At 36.2% G+C, this 26192-nt stretch overlaps 1 protein-coding gene across 1 annotated transcript in view; it reads left to right on the top strand.

The window, feature by feature from the left end:
* Positions 1-26192, top strand: part of MEIKIN (meiotic kinetochore factor) — an 80319-nt gene that overhangs the window by 40281 nt on the left and 13846 nt on the right. Inside the window, exons 9-10 of the mRNA XM_059416343.1 lie at positions 5057-5127; positions 23974-24054. Of these exons, the coding sequence (XP_059272326.1) occupies positions 5057-5127; positions 23974-24054 (152 nt within the window). The remainder of the gene's footprint in view (positions 1-5056; positions 5128-23973; positions 24055-26192) is intronic.

The following is a 26192-nucleotide window of genomic DNA, read 5'->3' as shown; positions in this document are numbered from 1 at the left end:
CACTTTAAGAAATTCTCTTAATCAATATTTTCTTCCTTTTTTTTTAAAGGTTTTTTTTTTTTAATTTTTATTTATTTCACAGACAGAGATCACAAGTAGGCAGAGAGGCAGGCAGAGAAAGAGGGGGGAAGCAGCTCCCTGCTGAGCAGAGAGCCTTATGTGGGGCTTGATACCAGGACCCTAAGATCACAACCAGAGCCGAAGGCAGAGGCTTTAGCCCACTGAGCCACGCAGGTGCCCCAACTTAATCAGTATTTTCTACATGCCAGGTTTTATGTTAGGAATTTGGAGTATAAAAATGATTAAAATAGTTGCTGTTCTTTTTTTAAAAGATTTTATTATTTATTTGACAGAGAGGGAGAGAGAGAACACAAACAGGCAGAGCAACAGGCGGAAGGAGAGGGAGAGGCAGGCTCTCCACCAAGCAGGGAGCCCGATATGGGGCTCCATCCCAGGACCCTGAGATTATAACCTGAACCGAAGACAGATGCTTAACTAACTGAGCCACCCAGGTGCCCCAATAGTGACTGTTCTGAAGGAAATTAATCAAGTGATATAAACTAAACTTGTAAAAACACACATCTTTTAAAGGAGTAGCTGTCTATTACCCTAGAGGGTGAACATTAGAAGGGGGATTTGTTTTATAAACCTAAGAGGGAATTTGTGAACAAGAGAAGAGAGATTATGAAAGGGAAAGTGGTAAGCATACCAAAAACAATCATGATTTTATTTAGGTCTTGCCCAATAAAATATTTTGCTTTGGTGGTAGAAAATGTTTTTGTAAGGCCTAGTAGTAAGGGAAAATAGTGATTCTGAAATTATGTATGCTTTTGTATTCTTTTATGTGATTGATTAACTTGAAATTTAAAATTAAGTCGTATCTTGCTCAAGAGGTATTTTTTACTTCCTTAATTCAACAAACCTATCTTTTTTCCAATTTTATGTCAGGTTCTTTATTAAATGTTAGAAAATAGTCTAATCATAGAGACAAATAAACAATAAATTATTTCTCAGGTAATTCCTGCTTATTTGCAATCTTATCTACCACTATTAATGATTAAATATGGGAGTTCCTCAAGGTTAGTTCGTAGATTTTAATCTTTTTGAAATTAACCCTTGATATGTATAGGTGTCCTATAAAAAGAAGGGCTTCTGAGTTTTCTCTCATTAAAGATTATCCTCTGAGGCTAAGACCTTTATATGCAGGTGCCTTCTAAACATCTCCCCTTGGATGTTTCAGAGATACCTCATCACACTATTTATTAATTCCATTCATTCAACAAATATTTATTAATCACTTACAGTATGACACAAAGTATTTTAGTTGCTGGGGAACATGACGGAGACCTTGCCCTAACAGAGCTATGTTATAGTAGAGGAAGAAAGACAATAAACAGTTAAATAAATATACAACAATGTCAGGAATAAGAGTACTGAAGGGAAATAAAGCAGGTAAAAACAGAGTGTGACTAGGGATGCTATTTTAAACACGGTAATAGGATAGGACTCTCTGAGGAGATTACATTTGTACAGAGCTTGAATGAAGTGAGAGAGTGGGTCATGTGAAAATCTGTGACAAAGCATGCTAGGCAAAGGAAAACAACAACAACAACCAAAAAAAAAAAAAAAACAAAAAACAAACAAACAAACAAACAAAAAAACAAGAGAAAAGACCAGGAGATGGAAATGAGGTCTGCATGTTTGATGAATAGAAAGGAGGTTAAAATGACTGGAGCAAAATCAGTTTAAAAAAAAAAGAATGACGTCAGTTGTGTTCAGGGAGAAATAGAATGGTATAATGTAGAGTCTCCTATGCCATCATAAGAAGCAGGGATTTTATTCTAAATGTGCCTAGAAACACATTTTAGGGCAAGGGATGACATGATTAGATATATTTTGAATGATCACTCTGGCTACCATGTGGAGATGGCAAATGAAAGCAAAGAGACCCTGTTAAATTATTGTGGTGGTCAGATAGTGGTATATGAGACCAAAGTGGGAGCAGTGGTCTGATTCAGAATCTATCTTAAAGCAGATGTGCCAGGATTTTCTGATGTGGCTGGATGTTGCATGAGAGAGGAAAATAGAAGTTAAGGATGAGTCTAAAATTATTGGTTTTAGCAGGTGGAGGAATGATGGTATCATTTCTTGAAATGGGAGCACTGGAAGACAGAGCAAGTTGGGAGACTGATTAAGAGAATTTGGTTTCAACATTAAATTTGATCTGTCTACTCATGTACTTAATATTTCACAAAATAACACAGACACAAATATGTATGTATTGTGTAATTCTGTACATATGAAGTTCAATAACAGGCAAGAGTGTTTTATGTAGTAGAAGCAAGAATAGTGATAATCTTTGGAAAGGGAGTCCTGACTGGGAAAAAAAACATATAGGAAACTTCTGGGGTGTTAGAAATATTTTATATCTTGATTTGGCCAGTGACTATATAGGTGAATACATAGACATTTAAGATTTGTGCCCATTACTGTGTATGTGAAGTGCTTCAGTAAAATATTAAAACATTTGGAGGGTTATTAGCCTTCAGACAGAGATGTCATGAAAGCAGTTTGTGACACAGGAGTCTGGAATTTAGGGCAGAGACAAGCTGTATCTAGATAAGATCTAGAGTCAAGAATATAGATGAGATTGGGGCACCTGGGTGGCTCAGTGGGTTAAGCCTCTGCCTTCGGCTCAGGTCATGATCTCAGGGTCCTGGGATCGAGTCCCACATCGGGCTCTCTGCTCTGCGGGGAGCCTGCTTCCTCCTCTCTCTCTGCCTGCCTCTCTGCATACTTGTGATCTCTGTCAGATAAATAAAGAAAAAAAAATCTTTAAAAAAAAAAAAAAGAATATAGATGAGATTACCTAGGAAGTGGAATAGAAAACAAACATGCAAAAAGAATGTAAATGGAAGACTCCAACATTTAGAACTAACTGAACATAAGTTAGCAAGAGATTAAATAAAATGAGCATTGAAAACTGAGAACTGTCACGACCAAGACCAAACCTGGTCTTCCAGTGTCCTCCATCTTAGTTACTAAATGTAGCTTAGCAGACCAGAAGCATGAGATCATCCTTGACACCCTCATCTTTGTCACTTCCTTTGCTTAATGTATTACCAAATTTTGGTACCAATTTCATCTCTTACTAAACTCTCAAAACTACTACTTTTCTCTACCTTAGGAGATGAAGATGAGTGGAGTAAGTAGTCTTAAGGATTGCCAGATTTAGCAAATAAAGATACAGTATGCTCAGTTAAATATGAATTCAGGTAAACAGTGAATAATTTTTTTAATATGGTATCCACTTTATTTATTTTTTAATTAACATAAATTGTATTATTAGCCCCAGGGGTATAGGTAAACAGTGAATAATTTTAATATAATTTTGTCATAAATATTACACATGCTATACTATTACACAGCAAACACTTACACTAAAAAATTATTTGTTTATCTGAAATTCAAATTTAAGTGGGTATCCTGTATTATATCTAGCAATCTTTTCACCTTTGCAGTGAGGCTGGGAATATAGAAGTATACAGGCAGTGTTCATAAAAACCAGGATTTTGTATGCTGAGTTAAGAAGTTTGAGTTGTAACTTGAATACAATGGAAAGCCTTGGAAGAATTTTTTTTTAAGTAGAAAAATCCCAATTAAAATAGCAAAAAACAAACAAACAAAAAAAAAAAAAACAAGAGAGAGAGAGAGAGAGGAGCCTTGGAAGAATTTTAAGCAGATGATATTAAACTTGTGTTTTAGGTTTATAATGTAGGCAGTGGACTGCAGAGGGAGCTGAAATGAAAAGCTATTGAAATAATTTGAAGAGAAATCTTGCGTTGACTTAAAACAAGGTATTAGTGTTAAGAATAAAGAAAACCAAATTTGCAATACTCATAGCAGTAACTTTGACACATAACAGACTAGATATTTGTTGCCTTGGATTGAGCCTGGAGATTGAAAAAAGGAGAAAAGTCAGAAATAAAGAAGAGCCATAAAAGGGGCCAGAGGGAAAATGTTCATATTTGTTGTACTGATGTCCAGTAAGATAGGACAGAAAAGGTTTCTGTTCATAAAGGTGGGACCTGAAACTAGATTGCTGTGGGTTTGGGAGTAAACAGGAGGAGAAGAAGTTATGTTAGTATATGTGGACAGCTCTTTGAAGAAACATGCCCACGGAGAAAAGGAGAGAAAGGATGTAACAGGAAGGAGTATGGGGTACAGATAAAGTTTTTGGTAAGATGAAAGAGTCCTGACTGTATTTTAAATACTAATAGAAAATTTGCAGTAAAAAGGGAGAGCCTGAAAATACAGGAGAATGGAAATGGAAGGATAGTTATTGAAGAATTCTAATCACATGCAACCTTCTGTACCAAATGAAAAGTAAATATTTTACATAGAGCTTATTTACTTGTGTGAAACCTAGAGCTCTTAAAAATAAAGCCCTTTGTGTAGTAAGTCAGGTTATTCAACATATATTAAGCCTTTCTTCTAAACCTATTTCAAAGACGCAGTCATTAAAATCAGGGTGTTTTGTTTTTGTTTTTTTCCAAATTTGAGTTCTACTTTCTTTTTTTTTTTTTTTAAAGATTTTATTTATTTATTTGACAGAGAGAAATCACAAGTAGATGGAGAGGCAGGCAGAGAGAGAGAGAGGGAAGCAGGCTCCCCGCTGAGCAGGGAGCCCCATGTGGGACTCGATCTCAGGACTCTGAGATCATGACCTGAGCCGAAGGCAGCGGCTTAACCCACTGAGCCACCCAGGCGCCCTGAGTTCTACTTTCTATACTTAGAGTTAATAAGAGATTAAATGATTAAAATATTTTTTTAAAGATTTTATTTATTTATCAGAGAGAGAGGGAGAGAGCGAGCACAGGCAGACAGAATGGGAGGCAGAGGGAGAAGCAGGCTCCCTGCAGAGCAAGGAGCCCAATGTGGGACTCGATCCCAGGACGCTGGGATCATGACCTGAGCCGAAGGCAGCTGCTTAACCAACTGAGCCACCCAGGCGTCCCTAAATGATTAAAATATTGAAGCATCTTTTTCTTTACAGATAATGCAGCTTGTGAAGTTTTACTTGCTGAGAAAACTTACCCTTCAGCCCCTGAGAAAACAAAGAAAAAAGTAAGTGTTGAAACAGAAAAACTGTATAAATCATAAATTTCATTGATGTAGGACATATTCTTAACTAACGGTTTTATAGGAGTTATTTTTCAGCTATTTAAGTCAATAATTTCAAACAGGTTTCGAACTTAGGAATTCGATTACATTACTGTTACATGAATATATACTGTAAATTAGTTTAACGAAAGAGAAAGTTTACAGTTTTTCCAAATTCCTTTTAGATAATTGGATGTCTATTAAATATTAATTTAAGGTAAAAATAAGACATTCGCTATATAGCTAGAGCAGTGTTTTCTGCTGAGGAGAATTTGTGATATAATATGTTAGGTCTAGAATCTAGAGGTCTTTGGGGGAAATATAAACTGTATTTTGTATGTAACAGGAGCTACTCTTTGAGTGACTATTCAGTGCTAGGCATTATTCTAAGCACTTTTTATAAATCATATCTTTTTCTTTTTTTTTTTTTAAGATTTTATTTATTTATTTGACAGACAGAGATCACAAGTAGGCAGAGAGGCAGGCAGAGAGAGAGAGGAGGAAGCAGGCTCCCTGCCGAGCAGAGAGCCCGATGCGGGACTCGATCCCAGGACCCTGAGATCATGACCTGAGCCGAAGGCAGCGGCTCAACCCACTGAGCCACCCAGGCGCCCCATATCTTTTTCTTATAACATTCCTACCTATGAGGTTTTTGTTTGTTTGTTTTGCTTTGTTTTCACGTATTTTATAGCTAAGAAAAATGAGGTTTAGATATTATTTAGTGTATTTGAGGAGTTTGTGGCAGGTTTTTCTGGATCTTACATCTGTATTCTTTCCACTATACTTTACTGTCATTGTATACATTGGGTAAAAAAAATTGAAAAAGGGCAAGAGTCTCAGTAGGAAGATTCCTTAGTATGAAGTTATAGTTATTTTAGGTACAAGATTGTGGTGGCTTGACAAGGATATTTTGTAGGAGAGATGGGAAATATGCATGGATTCAAGATAATTTTGCCTGTAGAGATCATGAATTGGAGATAGAAGATGAAGGAGTGAAGTGCCAAAAAAGACTTCTAGGTTTCTGTCTTCAGCAGCTTTGTTGGATAAAGGTACTATTTAGTGTGATAGGAGAGGCAGGGGGTCTGAGGGTACATGAAAATGAAAATGTTGTAAGGACCACTGGCTATAAATCTGCAGGTCAGGAAAATGGAAGATAAGTATACAGTGTTGCAGATATTTTTAAGTTTATACAAATAGATGACAGCACCTGAGAAAGAATGAGTTTCTACAGAGTGAAGAAGAGAAAAGAGTCCAGGATCATTCCTTGGAAAATTCAATAGTCAAGTAGAAAAAAGTGGACAGAAGAAAAGAGGAAAATGAACAGAATGTGATATCATAGGAGAAGAGACAAGAATATTTATTCCTAAAAGGGGGAGTGGTTAATAATACTGAATGTTGCTTGGAATCCCAGGTTATAAAGAACTTTGCAAATTTGGAGGACTTCCAGTTTCTGGTCTAGCACGTAAGGAACTTAGAAGTCTCCACTTTGGCCTAGCAAGTAAAAACCTGAACAAAGGGGCACCTGGGTGGTGCAGTCAGTTGAGTGCCTGACTTTTTGTTTCTGCTTGGGTGGTGATCTTGGGATCTTGGGATTGGGCCCTGTTTAGCTCTGGGCTCTCTGTGGAGTCTGATCGAGACTCTCTCCCTCTATCCCCAACCCCTGTACTTGTTCTATCTCTCAGTCTCTCTCTCTCTCTCTCTTAAATAAGTGAATAAACCTTAAAAAAAAAAAAACCTGAACAAAGTTAAAAATCAATAAGTCTTTTTAGATATGTCAGAAAAATTATGTCATAGGCCAAAGTACTGCACTAATACTTGGAAAGACAGGTGGATACAGAGACTCATGAATTACTGGAGCAAAAACACTTGAACAGAAACCTCTCTGAGAACCATTGCTGGGATGGGAAATCAGTGTTGGTGTGGTTGATGAGTTGCTAGAGGCTCAGTGAGGACAATGATGAGAGTTAAAAACTCAAAGATTATATCTTTAGGAAGGACCTTTATCAGATCCTCACAGTCAATATCTGAGAAAAATCCCTTCATGCTTTTGGTAATGGGAAGAGGAAAAGAACCATCTTGAAATATACTGGAATATTCTGTTCTTAACAAAGCCTTCCCTCAGAAGAATGTATTTCACCAGAGTCTAACTTGTTGGGGTTTTAGTAGAGCCTGACCTACCTTGGGGAAAGGAAATACCCAACTTCAGCCAGCTCTGCTTTTACAAATGAGGAAAGGAAATATTCCAATTCCAGCTCTCTCTAGCCTTCCACATGGAGGAATGGAAATATCCAGATACAGGTGTCTCTACGTGTCCTGTCCAACCTAAGAAGATATGGGGACTAAGAAGTACTGGCAAATTTTACCCTCCAGGTGTAAAGGCTCAACAAAAAAGACCTAATCATAGCACTATGACTTACACCTTGCCACTACATTACTAAAGGCCTATCTACCAACGTTCCCATCACTTAGTACATCTTGTCTACCTTTTAGCAAAAAAAATTACAAGGCTTATTAAAAGGCAAAAACAAACAAACAAACAAAAAACACAGTTTGAAGAGACTGAATAGACATCCCCAGAGTCAGATAAAGCAGTAGTATTAGAATGATCAGACCAGAATTTTAAATAGCTATGATTAATATGCTAAGGGCATTATAGAAAAAAGTAGACAATGTGCAAAAACAGGTGAATAATATGAACAGAGAGATGTAAATTCTTTTTTTTTTAATATTTTGCTTATTTATTTGAGAGAGAACAAGTAAGAGAGTATGAGAGGGGAGAAGATCAGAGGGAGAAGCAGACTCCCTGTGGAGCTGGGAGCTTGATGCAGGACTCAATTCTGGAAATCTGGGATCATGACCTGAGCCAAAGGCAGTCACTTAACCAACTGAGCCACCCATGCACCTAAGAGGTGGAAATTCTAAGAAAGATCGAAACAGAAATGCTAGAGATCAAAAATACTATAGCAAGAATGAAGAATGCTTTTGATGGACTTGAGGATATGATAGTAAAATCTTTCAAAACTGAAAAACAAAGAGAAAAAAGACTGGAAAAAAAAAGAACAGAATATTCAAGAACTGTGAGACAACTACAAAAGGTGTGACATACACATAATTGGAATTCCAGAAAGAGAAGACACAGGAAAGGTACAGAAACAATATTTGAAGCAATAATGACTGAGAATTTCCTAAAATTAATGTCAGATACAAAATTATAGATTCAGGAAGGTCAAAGAACACTCAGCAGGATAAGTACCCTCAAATCTACAACTCGAACTATCATATTCAAACATCTTGAAAGAAAGAAAAATATCTTGAAAGAAGCCAGAAGGAACAAAACACCATGCCTATAGAAGAATAAAGGTAAGAATTACAGAGCTCTCTCTAGAAACTACCATGCAAGAAAAGAGGGAAGTGAAATACTTAATTCCTGAGAGGAAAAACACCCACCAACCTAGAAATCTATATCTCATGAAATTACCCTTCAAAAATGAAGGAGAGGGCGCCTGGGTGGCTCAGTGGGTTAAGCCGCTGCCTTCGGCTCAGGTCATGATCTCAGGGTCCTGGGATTGAGTCCCGCATCGGGCTCTCTGCTCAGCAGGGAGCCTGCTTCCCTCTCTCTCTCTCTCTCTCTCTCTGCCAGCCTCTCTGTCTACTTGTGATCTCTGTCTGTCAAATAAACAAATAAAAAATCTTTTAAAAAAAAAATGAAGGAGAGCTAAAGACTTTCTTAGACAAACAAAAATTACAATTTGTCACCAGTAGGCCTGCTTTGTAAGAAATGTTAAAGGAAATTCTCAGGGAAGAGAATGATGTGTCAGTATAGGTTTAACTCTCCTAATAAATGTAAGACTATGATGGAGTATGTTAAATAGTATGTATATATAGGGTCAAAGGCTATATGGGAACTCTGTATATTCTGCTCAATTGTGCTGTGAACCTCCAATTTTTCTTTAAAAATTTGTTAATTTTGGGGGCACCTTGGTGGCCCAGTGGGTTAAGCCTCTGCCTTTGGCCTGGGCCATGATCTCAGGGTCCTGGGATCGAGCCCCATATTGGGCTCTCTGCTCAGCAGGGAGCCTGCTTTCCCCTCTCTCTCTGCCTGCTGCTCTACCTACTTGTGATCTCTCTCTGTCTCTGTCAAATAAATAAATAAAATCTTTAAAAAAAATTTAAAAAGTAAAATAAAAATTTATTAATTTTTAAAAACTCAATTGCATTCAGAATCAAGAAGGAAACTGATGACTTAAGCAAAAATAATTTTAGTAGACTGATGAGAGGCAAGCCAGACTGGAAGAGGTTGAAAAGTTATAGAAAAGAAGGAAATATAAAATATAAACAGAAGTAAATTGTGACCCCAACAACATGAAACATATGTGGGGGTGAAGAATAAATGTGTAGAACATCCTTATGCAGTTGAAGTTATCAGCTTAAAATGAACTATTGTAACTATTTTGAAAGCCCTATGACAATCCAGGCACAAGTCTTTAAGAGACACACAAAATGTAAAGAGAAAAAAATCAAAGCATATCCTTATTTTAAAAAAAAATCAATTCACAAAGAAAGACAGCAAGGGAGGAAGATAAGAACAAAGGAAGTACAGAACTGTCAGAAAGCAATTAACAAAATGATGATAGTCCTTACTATTAATAAGTTCTTACCTATCAAGAATTACTTTAAATGTAAATTATTTAAATTTGCCATTTAAAAGACATAAAGTCTCTCCCTCTTTTCTAACTTTCTTTCTTTCTTTCTTTCTTTCTTTCTTTCTTTCTTTCTTTCTTTCTTTCTTTCTCTCTTTCATGTAGGAGGCTTGAAACTCATGATCCTGAGATCAAGAGTCAGCCACTTAACCAACTGAGCCACTGAGGTTCCCCATAGATTTGCTTAAGGTTTAAAGGCAATTAGGCTGAAAGTAAAAATTTTTTCCATGGAAGTGTAAACTAGAAGAGATCAGGAGTAGTTATATCAGACAAAATAGATTTTAAGTTGAAAGCTATAATAAGAGACAATGTTATTACATAAAAATAAGGGGCCAGTTCATCAAGAGGATATAACATTTGTAAATATATAAACATCCAACATTGAAGGACCTAAATATGTTAATATTTAACAGGTCTGAAGGCAGAAATAGACAACAATGCAATAGTAATAGCATACTTCAATATCCTACTATCCAACAATGAATAGATCATCCAGACAGAAAATCATTGAGAGAATAATGGATTTAAACAACACTTTAGACCAAATAGATCTAATAGACTTATACAAAACATTTCATTCAACAATAGTAGAATCCACATTCTTGTCAGTGCACATGGAACATACTCCAGGATAGATCACATATTGCATCACAAAACAAGTTTTAACAAATGTTAAGAAGATTGAAATTATATCAAGTATCTCTTCTGACATACTGGCATGACATTAGAAATGTATAACATAAGGAAAAGGGAAAATTCACAAATATGTGAAAACTAAATAACACATTTTTGAATAACTAATGAGTCAAAGAAGAAATCAAGGGATGTCAAAAAAAAAATCTTAAGACAAATAAAAATAGAAACACAACATACCAAAACTTATGGAATGCTGCAAAAGTAACCCTAAGATAGAATTTTATTATGATAAATACCTACATTATGAAAAAATTAAGATCTCAAACATGCAACTTAACCTTATACTACAAGGAACTAGAAAAAGAACAAAGTCCAAAGCAGTATGAAGGAAATAAAAAGAAGAAATAAATGAAATAGAGATTAGAAAGTCAATAAGAATCATTAACAAAACTAAGAGCCAGTTTTATTAAAAGATAAACAATGGAAAAACTTTAGTCTAAGAAAAAAGAGAAATGACTCATTGATAAAATTATCAATGAAAGATAAGACATTACGGTGCATACCACAGAAATACAAAAGAACATAACAGTCTACTATGAATAATTATATACCAAAAAATTAGATAACTTAGGAGATATGGATAAATTCCTAGAAACAGAAACTTACCAAGACTGAATCATGAAATAACAGAAAATCTGAAGAGACATAAAAAACAAGGAAATGGAATCAGTAATAAAAAGATCTCCAGCAAATAAAAGGGACCAGATAGGGGCGCCTGGGTGGCTCAGTGGGTTAAAGCCTCTGCCTTCGGCTCAGGTCATGATCCCAGGGTCATGGGATTGAGCCCCGCATCGGGCTCTCTGCTCAGCGGGGAGCCTGCTTCCTCATCTCTCTCTGCCTGCTTCTCTGCCTACTTGTGATCTCTGTCTGTCAAATAAATAAAAATCTTTAAAAAAAAATAAAAATAAAAAAAATAAAAGGGACCAGATAACTTCACTGGTGAATTCTACCAAATGTTTAAAGAAGAATTAATACCAGTCCTTCTTAAACTTTTCTAAAAAATTGAAGAGGAAGGAACACTTCCAAACTCATTTTAGGAAGCTGGAATTACTGTGATATCAAATCCAGGCAAGAACACTGAAAGAAAAGAAACTTACAGGCCAATATCCCTGATGAACATAGATTTAAAAATCCTCAAGAAAATACTAGCGAACCATATTTAAGAGCACAATGAGAAGATCATATACCATGATCAAGTAGGATTTATCCTTGAGATGCAAGGATAATTCAACATAAGAAAAGCAATTAATGTGATAACCCACATTAACAGAATGAAGGATAAAAATTATATGATCATCTCAAAAGATGTAGAAAAGCACTGGACAAAATTCAACATCCTCTCATGATAAAAACATACAACAAATTAGGTGTAGAAGGAATATACCTCAACATAATAAAGGCTATATATAACAAGCCCACAGCTAATGTCATACTCAATGGTGAAAAGTTAAAAGTTATTTTTCTATATTAGGAATAAGAAAAGATGTTCACTCTTGCTATGTCTTTCCAACATAGTACTGCAAGTTTAGCCAGAGCAATTAGGTAACAAAAAGAACAAAAAATCATCCATATAAGAAAGGAGGAAATGAAATTATCCTTTGTAAATGGCATGATTTTATATATTGAAAACCCTAAAGGCTCCACTGAAAAACTGTTAGGAGGTAAATAAAATCAGTAAAGTTACAGAATACAAAATCAATATACAAAGATCTGTTGTGTTTCTATACACTAGCATCAAACTCTTTGTAAGTGAAATTAAAAAGCAATTCTCTGAGATAAGAGAAAAAATATATGAATATATATAAGAAAAAATATATATATAAGAGAAAAAAATATATAAAATGTATATTGGTTTCTGCCCCCATTTCCTGGCACAGAGCTCCTAAACACTTGTAATTTCCTAAGTGATGAAGAAAACCAGGAGCATCTCTTGTTTTAATATTTTGGTTTTTTACTTCATCCCTCACAGAGGGCTCCTAAAACCTTTGTAATTCCTAGTTGATAAGAATACTAGAGGATCTTTTTGGAGTGCCTGGGTGGTGCACTTGGTTTAGCACCCACTCTTGGTTTTGGCTCAGGTCTTGATCTCAGGGTTGTGAAATTGAGTCCCACATCAGGCTCCATGCTCAGTGTAGAGTCTTCTTAGGACTCTCTACCCCTCTCCCTACTCTCTTTCTCTCTCTCTAATACATAAATAAATCTTAAAAAAAAAAAAAGAATACTAAAGTATGTTTTGTTCATGACAACTCTGAGTGGCCTCTTACATGGCTCCTGGAAGGGGGTTGGTCATCAGAAAGACCAAGCCATAATTAGAAGCTTAAAATTTTCAATCCAGTTACCCCCTTCTCCAAAGAGGATAAAAGGCTTGAATGAAGTTAGTAACTGATTATGCCTATGTGAGAAGGCCTCCATAAAAATTCAAATGGTAGGGGATTTGGAGATCTTGTAGGTCAGTGAACACAGCCACACCAGGAAGGTGACAGAGCAGAACTCCATGGTGGTAGATGTTTCTACACTTGGGACCCTCCTAGACCTTGCTCTGTGTTCGTATGTATCCTTTATCATAACCTTTAATAAATTAGTAAATGTAAGTAAGTGTTTCCCTGAGTTATATGAGCTGCTCTAGCAAACTAATTGAACCTGATCATGGGGTGATAGAGGCTTTCAGTTTGTAGGCAAATAGTACAGAAGTTGAGGATAACCCGGGCACCTAGTACTTGTGATTGGCATCTGAAGTAGGGTAGGAGCAGTCTTGTGGGACTGAGCCCTAAACCCATGGGATCTGACCCATCTCCAGGGAGACAGTATTAGGATTGAGTTGAATTGTAGGACACCTAGCTGGTGTTGCAGAGAATTTCCTGTTATGGTAAAAACCTCAAACACATTTAGTGACTAGAGGTATCAGAAGTATAAGTACTTAAGGACACTCATAAGAGAAAGATTCACTGGGAGAGAAGAACTGTGGTTTTCCTTCAAAAGTTCCATCCATAATCTCATCAAAAACAATAAAATACTTAGAGATAAATTTAACCAAGGAGATAAAGGACCTGTACACTACCAACTCTAAGACATTGATGAAAGTAATTGAAGAACACACAAATAAATGGAAAGATATCCTATGTTTTTAGACATGAAGAATTTATATTATGAAATTGTCCATCCTAATCAAAGCAATCTACAGAGCCAGTGTAATCCCATTTAAAGTTCCAATCATGGGGCGCCTGGGTGGCTCAGTGGTTAAGCCACTGCCTTCGGCTCAGGTCATGATCTCAGGGTCCTGGATCGAGTCCCGCATCGGGCTCTCTGCTCAGCAGGGAGCCTGCTTCCTCCTCTCTCTCTCTGCCTGCCTCTCTGCCTACTTGTGATTTCTCTCTGTCAAATAAATAAATAAAATCTTTAAAAAAAAAAAAAATAAAGTTCCAATCATGTTTTTCTCAGAAATAGAAAAACTCTACTTAAATTTGTTTGGAACCACATAAGACCCCAAATAACCAAAGCAATCTTGAGAAAGACCAAGCTGGAGACATCACATTCTTGATTTTAATATATATTACAAAGCTATAGAAATGGAAACATTATGGCTCTGGCATAAAAAGAAGCACTTATACCAGTAGAACAGAATAGAGATACCAGAAATAAAACCACATTTCTACAGCCAATTGATTTTTGACAAGGGTGCCAAGACCACAAATTGGAGAAAGTATAGTCTTGTCAATAAATGGTAATGGGAAAGGTGGACATTTACATGCAAAAGAATGAGATGGGAACTCCTATCTTATACCTCTCACAAAAAGTTAAGTCAAAATGGATTAAGGACTTAAATATAAGACCTGAAATCTTAAAACTCCTAGAAGAAAACATAGGGCAAAACCTCCTTGACAGTGATCCTGGCAATGATTTCTTTATAAGACACCAAAAGAACATTTGAAAAAATACTAAAGTAAAAGGTAGTGAGACTACATTAAACTAAAGAGCTTTTACACTGCAAAGGAGTTAATCAGTAAGTTGAAAATGCAAGCCACAGAATGGGAGAAAATATTTGCAAATCATGTATCTTATAAGGGGTTAATATTCAAAATATTTAAAAACCTTGTACAACTCAATGCAAAAAACCCAAAAAATCCAATTTTAGAACAGGCAAAATACCTGAATAGATGTTCTCCCAAAGAAGACATAGATGCTGCCAAAAGGTACATGAAGAAGTGCTGAATATCACTAATAATCAGAGAAATGCAAATGCAAACCACAAATGACACCTGATAGGATGGCTATTATCAGAAACACAAGAGATAACAAATGTTGGCAAAGATGTGCAGAAAAGGGAATCCTTAAATACTGTTAGTGGAACTGTAAATGAATACAAGTATTATGGAGAACCATATGGTGGTTCTTCAAAAAAATAAAAAGAACTACGATGTGATCCTGCCATTCTACTTCTGGATATATATATCCAAAGGAGAAAGAAAATGAAATGGGTATCGCAAGGGAGAGATATCTGCATTCTCCTGTTCACTGCAGCATTGTTCACAGTAACCAAGATATGAAAAGAGCCTAAAAGTCCTTCAATGGATGAATGGATAAAGAAAGTATGGTATAGATATAGATATAGATATAGATATAGATATAGATATAGATATAGATAATGGAATATTATTAAGTCATAAAAAGAAGAAAATCTTGCAATTACAATCACATACATGAAACCGAAAGGCATTATGTTAAATGAAATAAACCAGAGGAAGATAAATACTGCATAGTATCACTTATATGTGGAATCCTAAAAAATAAAAAACAAACAAAGCCAATTTCATAGAAACAGAAAATAGAAAATATAATGGTAGTTGCCGGGGTCTAGGCCTCTGGGGAAATGGGGAGATGTAGGTCAAAAGGTACAAACTTTCATTTATAAGTTCTGAGAATCTAATGTACAGCATGGTGATAATTATAATACAATATTATTTAGTTGAAAGTTACTGAGAGTAGATCTTAAGCTTTCTCACCACACACACACACACAATTTATATGTTAGGTGGTGGATATGTTAATGATCTTGATCATTTGGCAATGTTTATGTGTATCAAATCATTAAAATCACTTAAAATATTTACAACTTTATTTGTCAGTTTTTCCTCATTAAAGGTTGGGGTAGGGGAGGAAGTGGGGAAGTAATGATTATGTATGGAACTTGACTCTAAGGGGAAATTAAGAAAAACACAGTAACTAGAAGGAGAGGCAGGGTCAGAGGAAACATGTTTTGTTGTGTTTCCTAAATCATTTTTGAGGGCTCATGGGAATGATGGAAATGAGGAAGAGGGGTTAGCTGAATGTAACCCAGTGGGCAACTGGAGCCTCTATGACCTAGTGATCTAGTTGAAGTTGGCCTGAATTTCACTTCTTTAGCCTAAAACAATAAAACATCTTCCCTATACTTTCTGTTTACTTTTCCACGCTTCTTCACTTCCTCGAAGTTGCATTTCCCTTTCTGGCTTACGTGCAAACTGTCTCAATTTCATACTCTATCAATTCACATACACAGATACATACACACGTGTATACAAATCAAGGATCTTATAATTTAAATGTGTCACATCTTGATTAAATGCCATTTCTTATGCTCTTGTATGATCTGTTCCTTCTCAAAACTGTGCTCCTAATAGGTGGTTCCTGACTATAGTTTTATCATCCTTGGGATGCTGGTGTATAAGAACTTTCCTATGGTTCTCAAATCAAGATATACAAATGGCCAATAAACACATGAAAAGATGCTCTTATGATTAGTCAGAGAAATGCAAATCAAAACCACAAACAGAGATTACTTAATACCCCTTATGATGACTTTAATTGATAAGATAGCCAATGAAAAATTGTAATAATAATAACTGGAAGAAATGGACAAATTCCTAGAAACATGTAAACTACCAAAACTGAAACCACAAGAAATAGAAAACCTGAACAGACCTATAACCAGCAAAGAAATTGATTCAGTAATCAAAAATCTCCTAACAAACAAAAGTCCAGGGCTGGATGGATTCCCAGGGGATTTCTGACAGACATTTAAAGGAGAGTTAATACCTATTCTCCTCAAACTGTTCCAAAAAAATAGAAATGGAAGGAAAACTTCCAAATTCATTCTATGAAGTTAACATTACCTTGATTCCAAAACCAGTCAAAGACCCCACTGAAACGGAGAATTATAGCCCAATATCCCTGATGAACATGGATGCAAAATTCTCAAAAAAGTACTAGCAAATTGAATTCAACAGTACATTAAAAGCATTATTGACCATGATCAAATGGGATTTATTCCTGGGCTGTAAGGGTGGTTCAACATTTCACAGATCAGTCAGCATGATACAACATGTTAAGAAAAGAAGGGGGGGCACCTGGGTGGCTCAGTTGGTTAAGCAACAGCCTTCGACTCAGGTCATGATCCTGGAGTCCTGGGATCAAGTCCCGCATCCATCTCCGTGCTCATCAGGGAGTCTGCCCCTCCCTCTGACCCTCTCCCCTCTCATGCTCTCTCTCTCAAGTAAATAAATAAAATCTTTAAAAAAAAAGAAAAGAGGGGCGCCTGGGTGGCTCAGTGGGTTAAGCCGCTGCCTTCGGCTCAGGTCGTGATCTCAGGGTCCTGGGATCGAGTCCCCCATCCGGCTCTCTGCTCAGCAGGGAGCCTGCTTCCCTCTCTCTCTCTCTGCCTGCCTCTCCATCTACTTGTGATTTCTCTCTGTCAAATAAATAAATAAAATCTTAAAAAAAAAAAAAAAAGAAAAGAAAAATCTTTTAAAAAAAGAAAAGAAAAATCTTTTTAAAAAAAGAAAAGAAAAGAAGGATAAGAACCAAATGATTCTCTGTGTAGATGCAGAAAAATCTTTTGACAAAATACAGTATTCTTTCTTGATAAAAACCCTCAACAAAATAGGGATAGATGGAACATACCTCAGCATCATAAAGATCACATACAAAAGACCCACAGCTAATATCATCCTAAATGGGGACAAACAGAGCCTTTCCCTTAGGTTCAGGAGCAAGACAAGGATGTCCACTCTCACAATTTCTATTTAATATAGGATTAGAAGTCTTAGCCTAGCAATCAGACAAGAAAAAGAAGTAGAAGGTATCTAAATTGGCAAGGAAGAAGTCAAGCATTCACTATTTGCAGATGACATGAAAATCTATGTAAGAAAACAAAAAACCCCACCAAAAAAGTTGCTAATACTAATACATGAATTTACAGGCACCTGGGTGGCCCAATGGGGTAAGCCTCTGCCTTCAGCTCAGGTCATTATCCCAGGGTTCTGGGATTGAGCCCTGCATCTCGCTCTCTCTCAGCAGGGGGCCTGCTTCCCCTTCCACCTCTGTCTGCCTCTCTGCCTACTTGTGATCTCTCTCCTTCTCTCTCTGTGTGTCAAATAAATAAAATCTTAAAAAAAAAAAAAGAAAAGAAAACTGTAGAACACTTATGAAAGAAATTGAAGAAGACACAGAGAAATGGAAAAGTATTCCATGCTCATGGATTGGAATAAGAAACATTATTAAAATGTGTATATTACCCAAAGCAATCAACACATTTAATGCAATCCCTATAAAAATACCACCAGCATTTTTCACAGAGCTAGAACAAACAATCCTAAGATTTGTATGGAACTACAAAAGACCTTGAATAGTCAAAGCAATTGTGAAAAAGAAAAACAAAACTGGGGGCATCATGATTTCGTATTTTAAGCTATATTATAAAGCTGTAGTCATCAAGACTACTAGTATGGTACTGGCACAAAAACAGATACATTGGTCACTGGAACAGAATAGAGAACCCAGAAATGGACCCACAACTCTATGATCAACTAATTTTCAACAAAGCGGCAAAGAATAAAAGACAGTCTCTTCAACAAATGTTGTTGGGGAAGCTGGACAGTGACATGCAGAGGAATGAAATTGGACCACTTTTTTACACCAACACAAAAATAAATTCAAAATGGATGAAAGACTTAAATTGAGACAGAAAACCACCAATATCCTAGAGGAGAACACAGGCAGAAACCTCTTTTACTTCGGCTGTATCAACTTCTTACTAGATACGTCACTGGAGGCAGGGGAAACAAAAGCAAAAATGAACTATTGAGACTTCATCAAGATCAAAAGCTTCTGCACAGCACAGGTAATAATCTATAATACTAAAAGTCAGTTTCCAGAATGGGAAAAGATATTTGCAAATGACATATCTTATAAAGGGTATCTAAAATCTATAAAGAACGTATCAAACTCAACACCCAAAAACCAAATAATCAAGTTAAGAAATGGCAGAAGACACGAATAGACACTTTTCCAAAGAAGACATCCTGATGGCTTACAGATACATGAAAAGATATTCAACATCACTCATCATCAGGGAAATACAAATCAAAACCATGATGAGATATTAACTCACACCTGTCAGAATGACTAAAATTAACAACACAAGAAACAACAGGTGTTGGCGAGGATGCAGAGAAAGGAGAATCCTTCTGCACTGTTAGTGGGAATGCAAACTGTGCAGCCGCTCTGGAGAACAGTTTGGAGGTTCCTCAAAAAGTTAAAAATAGCACTACCATATGATCCAGCAATTGCACTGCTAGGCATTTATCCAAAGGATACAAAAATACAGATTTAAGGGGTACATGCACCCCGATATTTATAGCAGTGTTATGAACAATAGTCAAATTATGGAAAGAGCCCAAATGGCTGTCGACTGATGAGTGGATACAGAAAATATCAACACACACACACACACACAGAGGAATATTCATCAACCATCAAAAAGGATGAAATCTTGCCATTTGCAACTGCATGGATGGAACTAGAATGTATTATGCTCAGTGAAATAAGTCAGTCAGAGGAAGAGAAATACTATATGATCTCACTCATATGTGGAATTTAAGTAAGAAATAAGATGAATATATGGGAAGGAGAAAAAGAAAAAAAAGGAGAGAGGGAAACAAGCTAGCAGTGACTCTTAACAATAGAGAACAAGGCGAGGGTTGTTGGATGGGTGAACTCAGTGAGTAATGGGTATTAAAGAGGGCATTTCTTATGATGAGCACTGGTTTGTTGGTTTGTTTGTTTTTCTAAAATTTTATTTATTTATTTGACAGAGAGCATAGTAGGCAGAGAGGCAAGCAGAGAGAGAGGAGGAGGAAGCAGGCTCCCCACTGAGCAGAGAGCCTGATGTGGGGCTCCATCCCAGGACCCTGGGATCATGACCTGAGCCGAAGGCAGAGGCTTCAACTCATGAGCCATCCATGCGCACCTAGCACCGGTTTTATGAAGTGATAAATCACTGAATTCTACTCCAGAAATCAATATTGCGCTCTATGTTAACTAAAATTTAAATCTAAAAAATAAATAAAAATTAAAAATCAATATACTGAAAACCATTGAATTTTACTCTTAAAATGGGTGAGTTTTATGGTATGTGAATTGTATCTCAATAAAGCTGTTTCAGAAAACCTCAACAAATTCCATGTACTATTAAGTGGAAGAGGGAAGTCTTTGAAAAGATGAGGAAAGACAGGATCCAGAATATAAGTGGAGGAACTGGCCTTTGAAAGAGGAAAAATATTTAAAAAAAAAAAAAAAAAAGAGGAGGGATATTACCATTGTGCTATATTTGTAAAAGTAGTGGTGAAGTGGTAGCAGCATGGGCTTTGTGCTTAGAAGGATCTCACATTTCATTTAATTCTCTGCTGTTACCCTGACATTTTTAATAGTTTTCTTAAACAAGAGGCCCCACATTTTTAGTTTGTACCAGGTCCCCCAAATTGAGTCCCGAGGGGTTACGTATTTTGATTTCTTCTATTGTTTTTGGGCAATGTTGTTGGGTAATGTTGGGTAATGTCAGCTGAGAATGGAAAGGATTATTTCACTCTCATCTCAGAATCCAGATAAATGTGGAAACATTTCCAGCCTGTGGTTTTTCCTTTTGAGTTTGTGGTGACTTTGATATGTCCAGCGCTTAGTTGTAGTGGAGGTACAGAAGATGTTGATGTCAGGAGTCATCTAGGGTTGGGGGTTTGTCAGACCTCTGTGATAGAAGAAGAAAGGGTTAATGACAATGATGGAAGGTGATAGATGAGGAAGGAATGACAGGAGACGGATAATGTATGAAGATAAGTGGTAGGATCAGTAAGTTGGAGATTTCATTGAGGGAGGAGTTTATATCACGAAGATAATTGAACGTGGGTTGGAAGGATATAAGAAACTATTCAAATTGGCAATTCTGTAATTTCTGTTGATGGTAAGAGCTGTGTTTTATTTATGTAGTGACTAAAATGCCATGAGGGGAAAAGGTTATTGAGAATGCAGAGGTCAAGCAACTGGGAGGCCAGTTGGTTAGATGGATTATCAATTTGTGTAATGAAATTGCTGAGAATAATGACAGGAGTCAGAGAAAAAGCTGTATGTAAGGCATATATGAGGGAAATGGGTCAGTAGATGCCGGTAAATACCTTGCTCTTTGCTGCGTACCCTTGTTCTTTTCTTTGCTTAGAATGAACCTCATAGCTCCTTGGCTTCCTTCCTTCCTTTCCCTTCCCTCCCTCTACCTTCTCTTTATCCTCTCAGCCACAACTCAAAATACTGTCATTCTTTCCAGACTCAACTCAAATTGTACCTCCTCAGTTATGTTGAATATATGTAAACTGGGAAGACTATTATAAATACATCTCAGAAGCACTGGACTAGTTACATAGGACAAGCAGTTACTCAGCAGTCTGCAGTTTTAGTCAGGGATTAATTGGTAAAGCAACACACTTTTTTGTAGTTGCAGCTTCCTGATGTCTTAATACTTTTGGTTTTTTAAATGAAGATTATTACATAATAAATACATTATAAATATATTTGATGTTTTCTCTAAAATTTAGTTTTAACCATTGGCAGATGGACAGATCTCATTACATATATTTTTACTGAACACTGTTTGGGAGATGTTACCTTAAATGTGGTAGGGAAATTTTTTGAGTTGTATGTATTTTAAGCTGTTTTGTCTTTTAATAGATTTTATTTTTTAATACATAGAAAAGTTTACTTTTTTCTAATGAAAGAATCTTTAACTAGAAAACGTTTTCAAGTTGAGAGAATAACAATAGAATTATCTATCTATATATAAATTTATATGTATATATGATTGATATATATACCCTATTTTAATCATAATAATTACAACATGTTTCTATCACAATAAAATATCTGAGAAGTGCAAATGTTTTTATAGTACTATGAAGTGTATTTCATGAATATGAATTTGTTTCAGCCAGAAAAAGATCCTGAACCTAGAAATACATATTTTCAAACAAAGTTAAGGTCTCATCATATAAAAATCAAGGTTCCTTCAAATAGATCAATTACCAAAGTTCCATTGTCTCAGCCCCTGGAACCTGAATTGGTAAGCTCTGACCTTCTATTAAATAATTCTTGAAAAGCCTATACCAAGGAAATGTACTTATTGGAAAGATTTAGATATGCCTAACTTCTTAACAAATCTACGGAAAAAATGCAGAGAGCTTTATGTTTACAACTATACGCAGATTAAAAAAATAGATTGTCAGTTAACAATTGTGTGTCTTGGGACCACTGGGAAGCAGATATTCAAGGAGAATTGAGTTCAAATGGTGTACTGAAAGGGGTAATACCTGAGGAAGGAGCAGGGAGAAAGCAGCATTGGGCAGGAATAGTCTCAGCCCTCAATATACATCTGCCAAAGCTCTCCCATTTCAAGGTCTGGAGCAAAGATTATCCATTACAGGATTCTTACGTTGCTTCCTATGCTCAAACCTTGGCTGAGGGTTGCCTGAGAAGATGATGGGCTCAACCTCAAAGCTGAAGCAGATTCTAGAGAAGTTGCAATGGGCCAGGGGTTGGCTGTCACCTAACTGCACTCCTTGCAGTGGAACAGCAGTTTCTTTGTTCAAGGAGATCTGCCCAGAACACCTCCATGGCAGCCACAATGATAAATAATAACTGTCACTGATTATCTCCTACTCTACAGGCTCTCTTTACATGTATTCTTTGTAACTGTTGTACAGCAATCCTTAGGAGTAGAATAATCCCTGTTGTTCAGATGAAGAGAAGATAAAATAGCTAATGAATTAGAGAACTGACATGTTCAGTGTGCCAGGAAAATATACCCATAAAATTTTTTTGATAGAAAATTTCCTAGTAAATGATCCCATATTACATCTTGAACAAACAACTAGTTTAAGAAATGTTAAGCCAGAAAGGAAAGGAAGAATGAAAAAAAAATGAGGAAAGAAAGAAGAAAGAAACCTAACATAAACTTTCCTGTGTTGTTCAATTTCCAACTATGGGTTTGTGTTCCAAAGTTGGCAGCATATAATAAACACCAGTTCAAAGAGATTTATCAGAGGGACTGATTGTTTCATGGAATCCAAAAGTTGAAAAGATAGCTGATTGCTAGAAATAAAGTTATCTATCTTCTCTCTTTTTGAATAACTGTGTCACTCTGTTTTGCTGCTCTCCTCCTCTGACTTTTTCCCTGGTTTTTGCATCTTTGACTCCAGCTCTTTATTCTTTCTGTCTCTGTTTTGATCTCTCTCCATCTGCCTTTCTCTCTCTCTGACTCTGTTTCTCTGTCATTTTTCTTTCTGTTCATAGTCTGTTGGTCTCCATCTTCTCCATCTTTCTTCTCCCTCCCTCTCTCTTCTTAATGTTCCTCTCTTTTGTCTCTCATCCTCCCTCTCCTCCTTTCTTTTTCCCTCGCCCACTTCATCTCTCCTCCTTTTCCCTCTCCCATCCCTCCCTTTCTCTCTTTAACTTTTAGAACTCTCATCCTGTCTTTCTCTTGCTCTCTCACTCTTTCTTGATTTGTCCACCTGTCCACCATCTGTCTGCCTCTTTGCATATTCAGGAATTAGAAAATGAGTCTTTATAATTTCTCTAACTTTGATATTAAATAAATGGAAATGTGTATATATATTTAAATGTGTGTATTTTAAACAAATTATCCTTATTACATATATGTTTAACAGCTTCACAATTGTAATCCCTTTCCATGAAAAGTACAAAATATACTAGCAATTAAACAAATGCTAAAGGTAAAATAATTTTCTTAGCAGTAAAAAAGATAATTAAACACCATTTCCCAGTTCAAAACTTTAATTAGCTTTTCTTCCTAAATTAAGAATACCCCAAGTATTCTTGTAGTATTCTTGTGCCATGCAGAACTCTCAGGAGTTCCTTGACCTGGCTTAAGCCAGAAAATTCTTTAGTTACTTGTCTAGTGGTTTAAATTTAATTGGCACATTAACGTTTTATTAGTATGACACTTTATGATCTAGTCTACTAATTTGATATTGTTTTTACTGTATTAAATTAGTTTATTTATTTATACTATTCAATCTCCTATTTCACAAAACACTGATAGAGAACAAATTCTAGTATTCCTGATAAGAAAAGCAGAGGCCTCTTAACAAGTACACCATCTTCGCAAACTGCTGATTTAGTGGTAAGTATTAGCATTGGTCACTTTTAGTATCTATGTTTTGGTTCCCCCTCCTCCCTATTATTCTGTTTCTGTCACACCAGGGAAATATTCTACTTAGGGAATAATGTCTATTTTTCTGTTGTATATAGACTTGCTTTCGCTGGATGTATTCTATATACTGCTCTACATAAAAGAAAAATTAGAGGGGCACCTGGGTGGCTCAGTGGATTAAAGCCTCTGCCTTTGGCTCGGGTTGTGATCCCAGGGTCCTGGGATTGAGCCCTGTATCGGGCTCTCTGCTCCTCGGGGAGCTGCTTCCTCCTCCTCCTCCTCTCTCTCTCTCTCTGCCTGTCTCTCTGCCTGTTTGTGATCTCTGTCTGTCAAGTAAATAAATTTAAAAAATTAGAATACTACAGCATCAACCAGGGTTTTCTTTTTTTTTTTTTTTTTAATTGTGGCACAATGTAACATAAAGTTTAACATTTTTAACAATGTTGGGGTTTTTTTGAGAGAGAGACAGAGAACATACAAGCAGGGTGTGGGAGGGACAGAGAGCAAGGGAGAAAGAGAATCTTAAGCAGGCTCCACTCCCAGTGCAAAGCCAAACTTGGAGCTCTATTTCACAACCCTGAGATCATGACCTGAGCCAAAATCAAGAGTGCGACACTTAACTGACTGAGCTACCCAGTTCTAAAATTTACCATTTTAACCCTTTTTAATTGTATAGTTCAAGTACTTTCACAGGTTGTGCAACCATTACTTTTTTAATGCAGATTTTCTTGCAAAGTTTTTCTTCTTGCAAAACTGAAACTCCATTCATTAAACACTAAGTACCCATTTCTCCATCCCTCACTCCTTCTCAATCACGATTCTACCTTCCCCCTCTGAATTTGACTGCCCTATATACTTCATATAAGTGGAATCATACAGTATTTGTCCTTTTGTGACAGATTTCATTTAACATAGTGTTTCATCCATGTTGTAGCATATGTCAACTTTTTTTCCTTTCTATAGGCTGAATATATTCCATTGTATGTATATACCACATTTTGTTTATCTTTTCATCTGTCTGTGGACATTTGGGTTACTTCCACCTTTTGGCTAGTGTGAATAATGCTGCTTTGAACATGAATGTTCAAATATTTCTGTCTCTGTTTTCAGTTCTTTTGGTATACATTTTAAAGTGGAATTGCTGGGTCAAATGGTAATTCTCATTTTTAACTTTTTGACGAACTGACATACTGTTTTCCATAGGAGCTGCTCTATTTTACAGTCCCAGTAACAATGCACAATGATTCCAATTTCTCTACATCCTTGCCAACACTTGTTATTTTCTATGTGTTTTTCAAAATAATCGCCATCCTCATGGGTGTGAGATGATATCTCATTGTGGTTTTAATTTGTATTTCCCTTATGGCTAGTGATGTTGAGCTTCTTTTCACATGCTTATTGGCCCTTTTATCTTCTTCTAAGAGATGTCTGTTCAAGCCCATTTCTTAATCAGCTTATTTATTTGTTGTTGAATTATAGGAGTTTGTTTTATTTTTTTTTTTCCATGTATTCTCTATTTTAACCCCTTGTCAGATATATGGTTGGCAAATATTTTCTTTCATTCTATGGGCTACCTTTTCATTCTGTTGATAGTATTCTTTGAAGCACAAAAGCTTTAATTTTTATCTAGTCCAATTTATCTGGTTTTTTTCCTTTTCCTGTGCTTTTGGTGTCATAGCTGAGAAATTATTGCAAAATTCAATGTTATTAAATTTTACCCCTCTGTTTTCTTCTAAGAGTCTTATAATTTGGCTCTCATCCAACCAGAGTTCTTCTTAGGTTCAACTAAACAATAGAAATACAACTCACAAGCAGGGCAGAAATAGGTGTTCCCTTCAGTAGGATCAGTCTTCACAGAAGTCTATGAAGCAGTTGACTTAGCAGTTTGGGTACAGCTCCGACACAAGTAGATGAGATCCAGTATCTTTTGTAATACCACACAGACATACCTTCCAGTGTCCCCACAAGAGACATGCCAAATTACAAGAGTCAGGGAAATCCAAACTATGGTGCTTTTCATAGGGTTTATTTACATATAGTGCATTTGTCATTTATTCATAGTGCAGTTCTAGTTCTTCTTAGTCCAGATGCAGTTTATCAATCAGAAT

Source organism: Mustela nigripes, chromosome 12 (genome assembly GCF_022355385.1).
Source record: "Mustela nigripes isolate SB6536 chromosome 12, MUSNIG.SB6536, whole genome shotgun sequence".
Lineage (NCBI taxonomy): Eukaryota > Metazoa > Chordata > Mammalia > Carnivora > Mustelidae > Mustela > Mustela nigripes.
The sequence above is the reverse complement of the archived record's forward strand: the minus strand, read 5'-3'. Positions and strand labels throughout refer to the sequence as shown.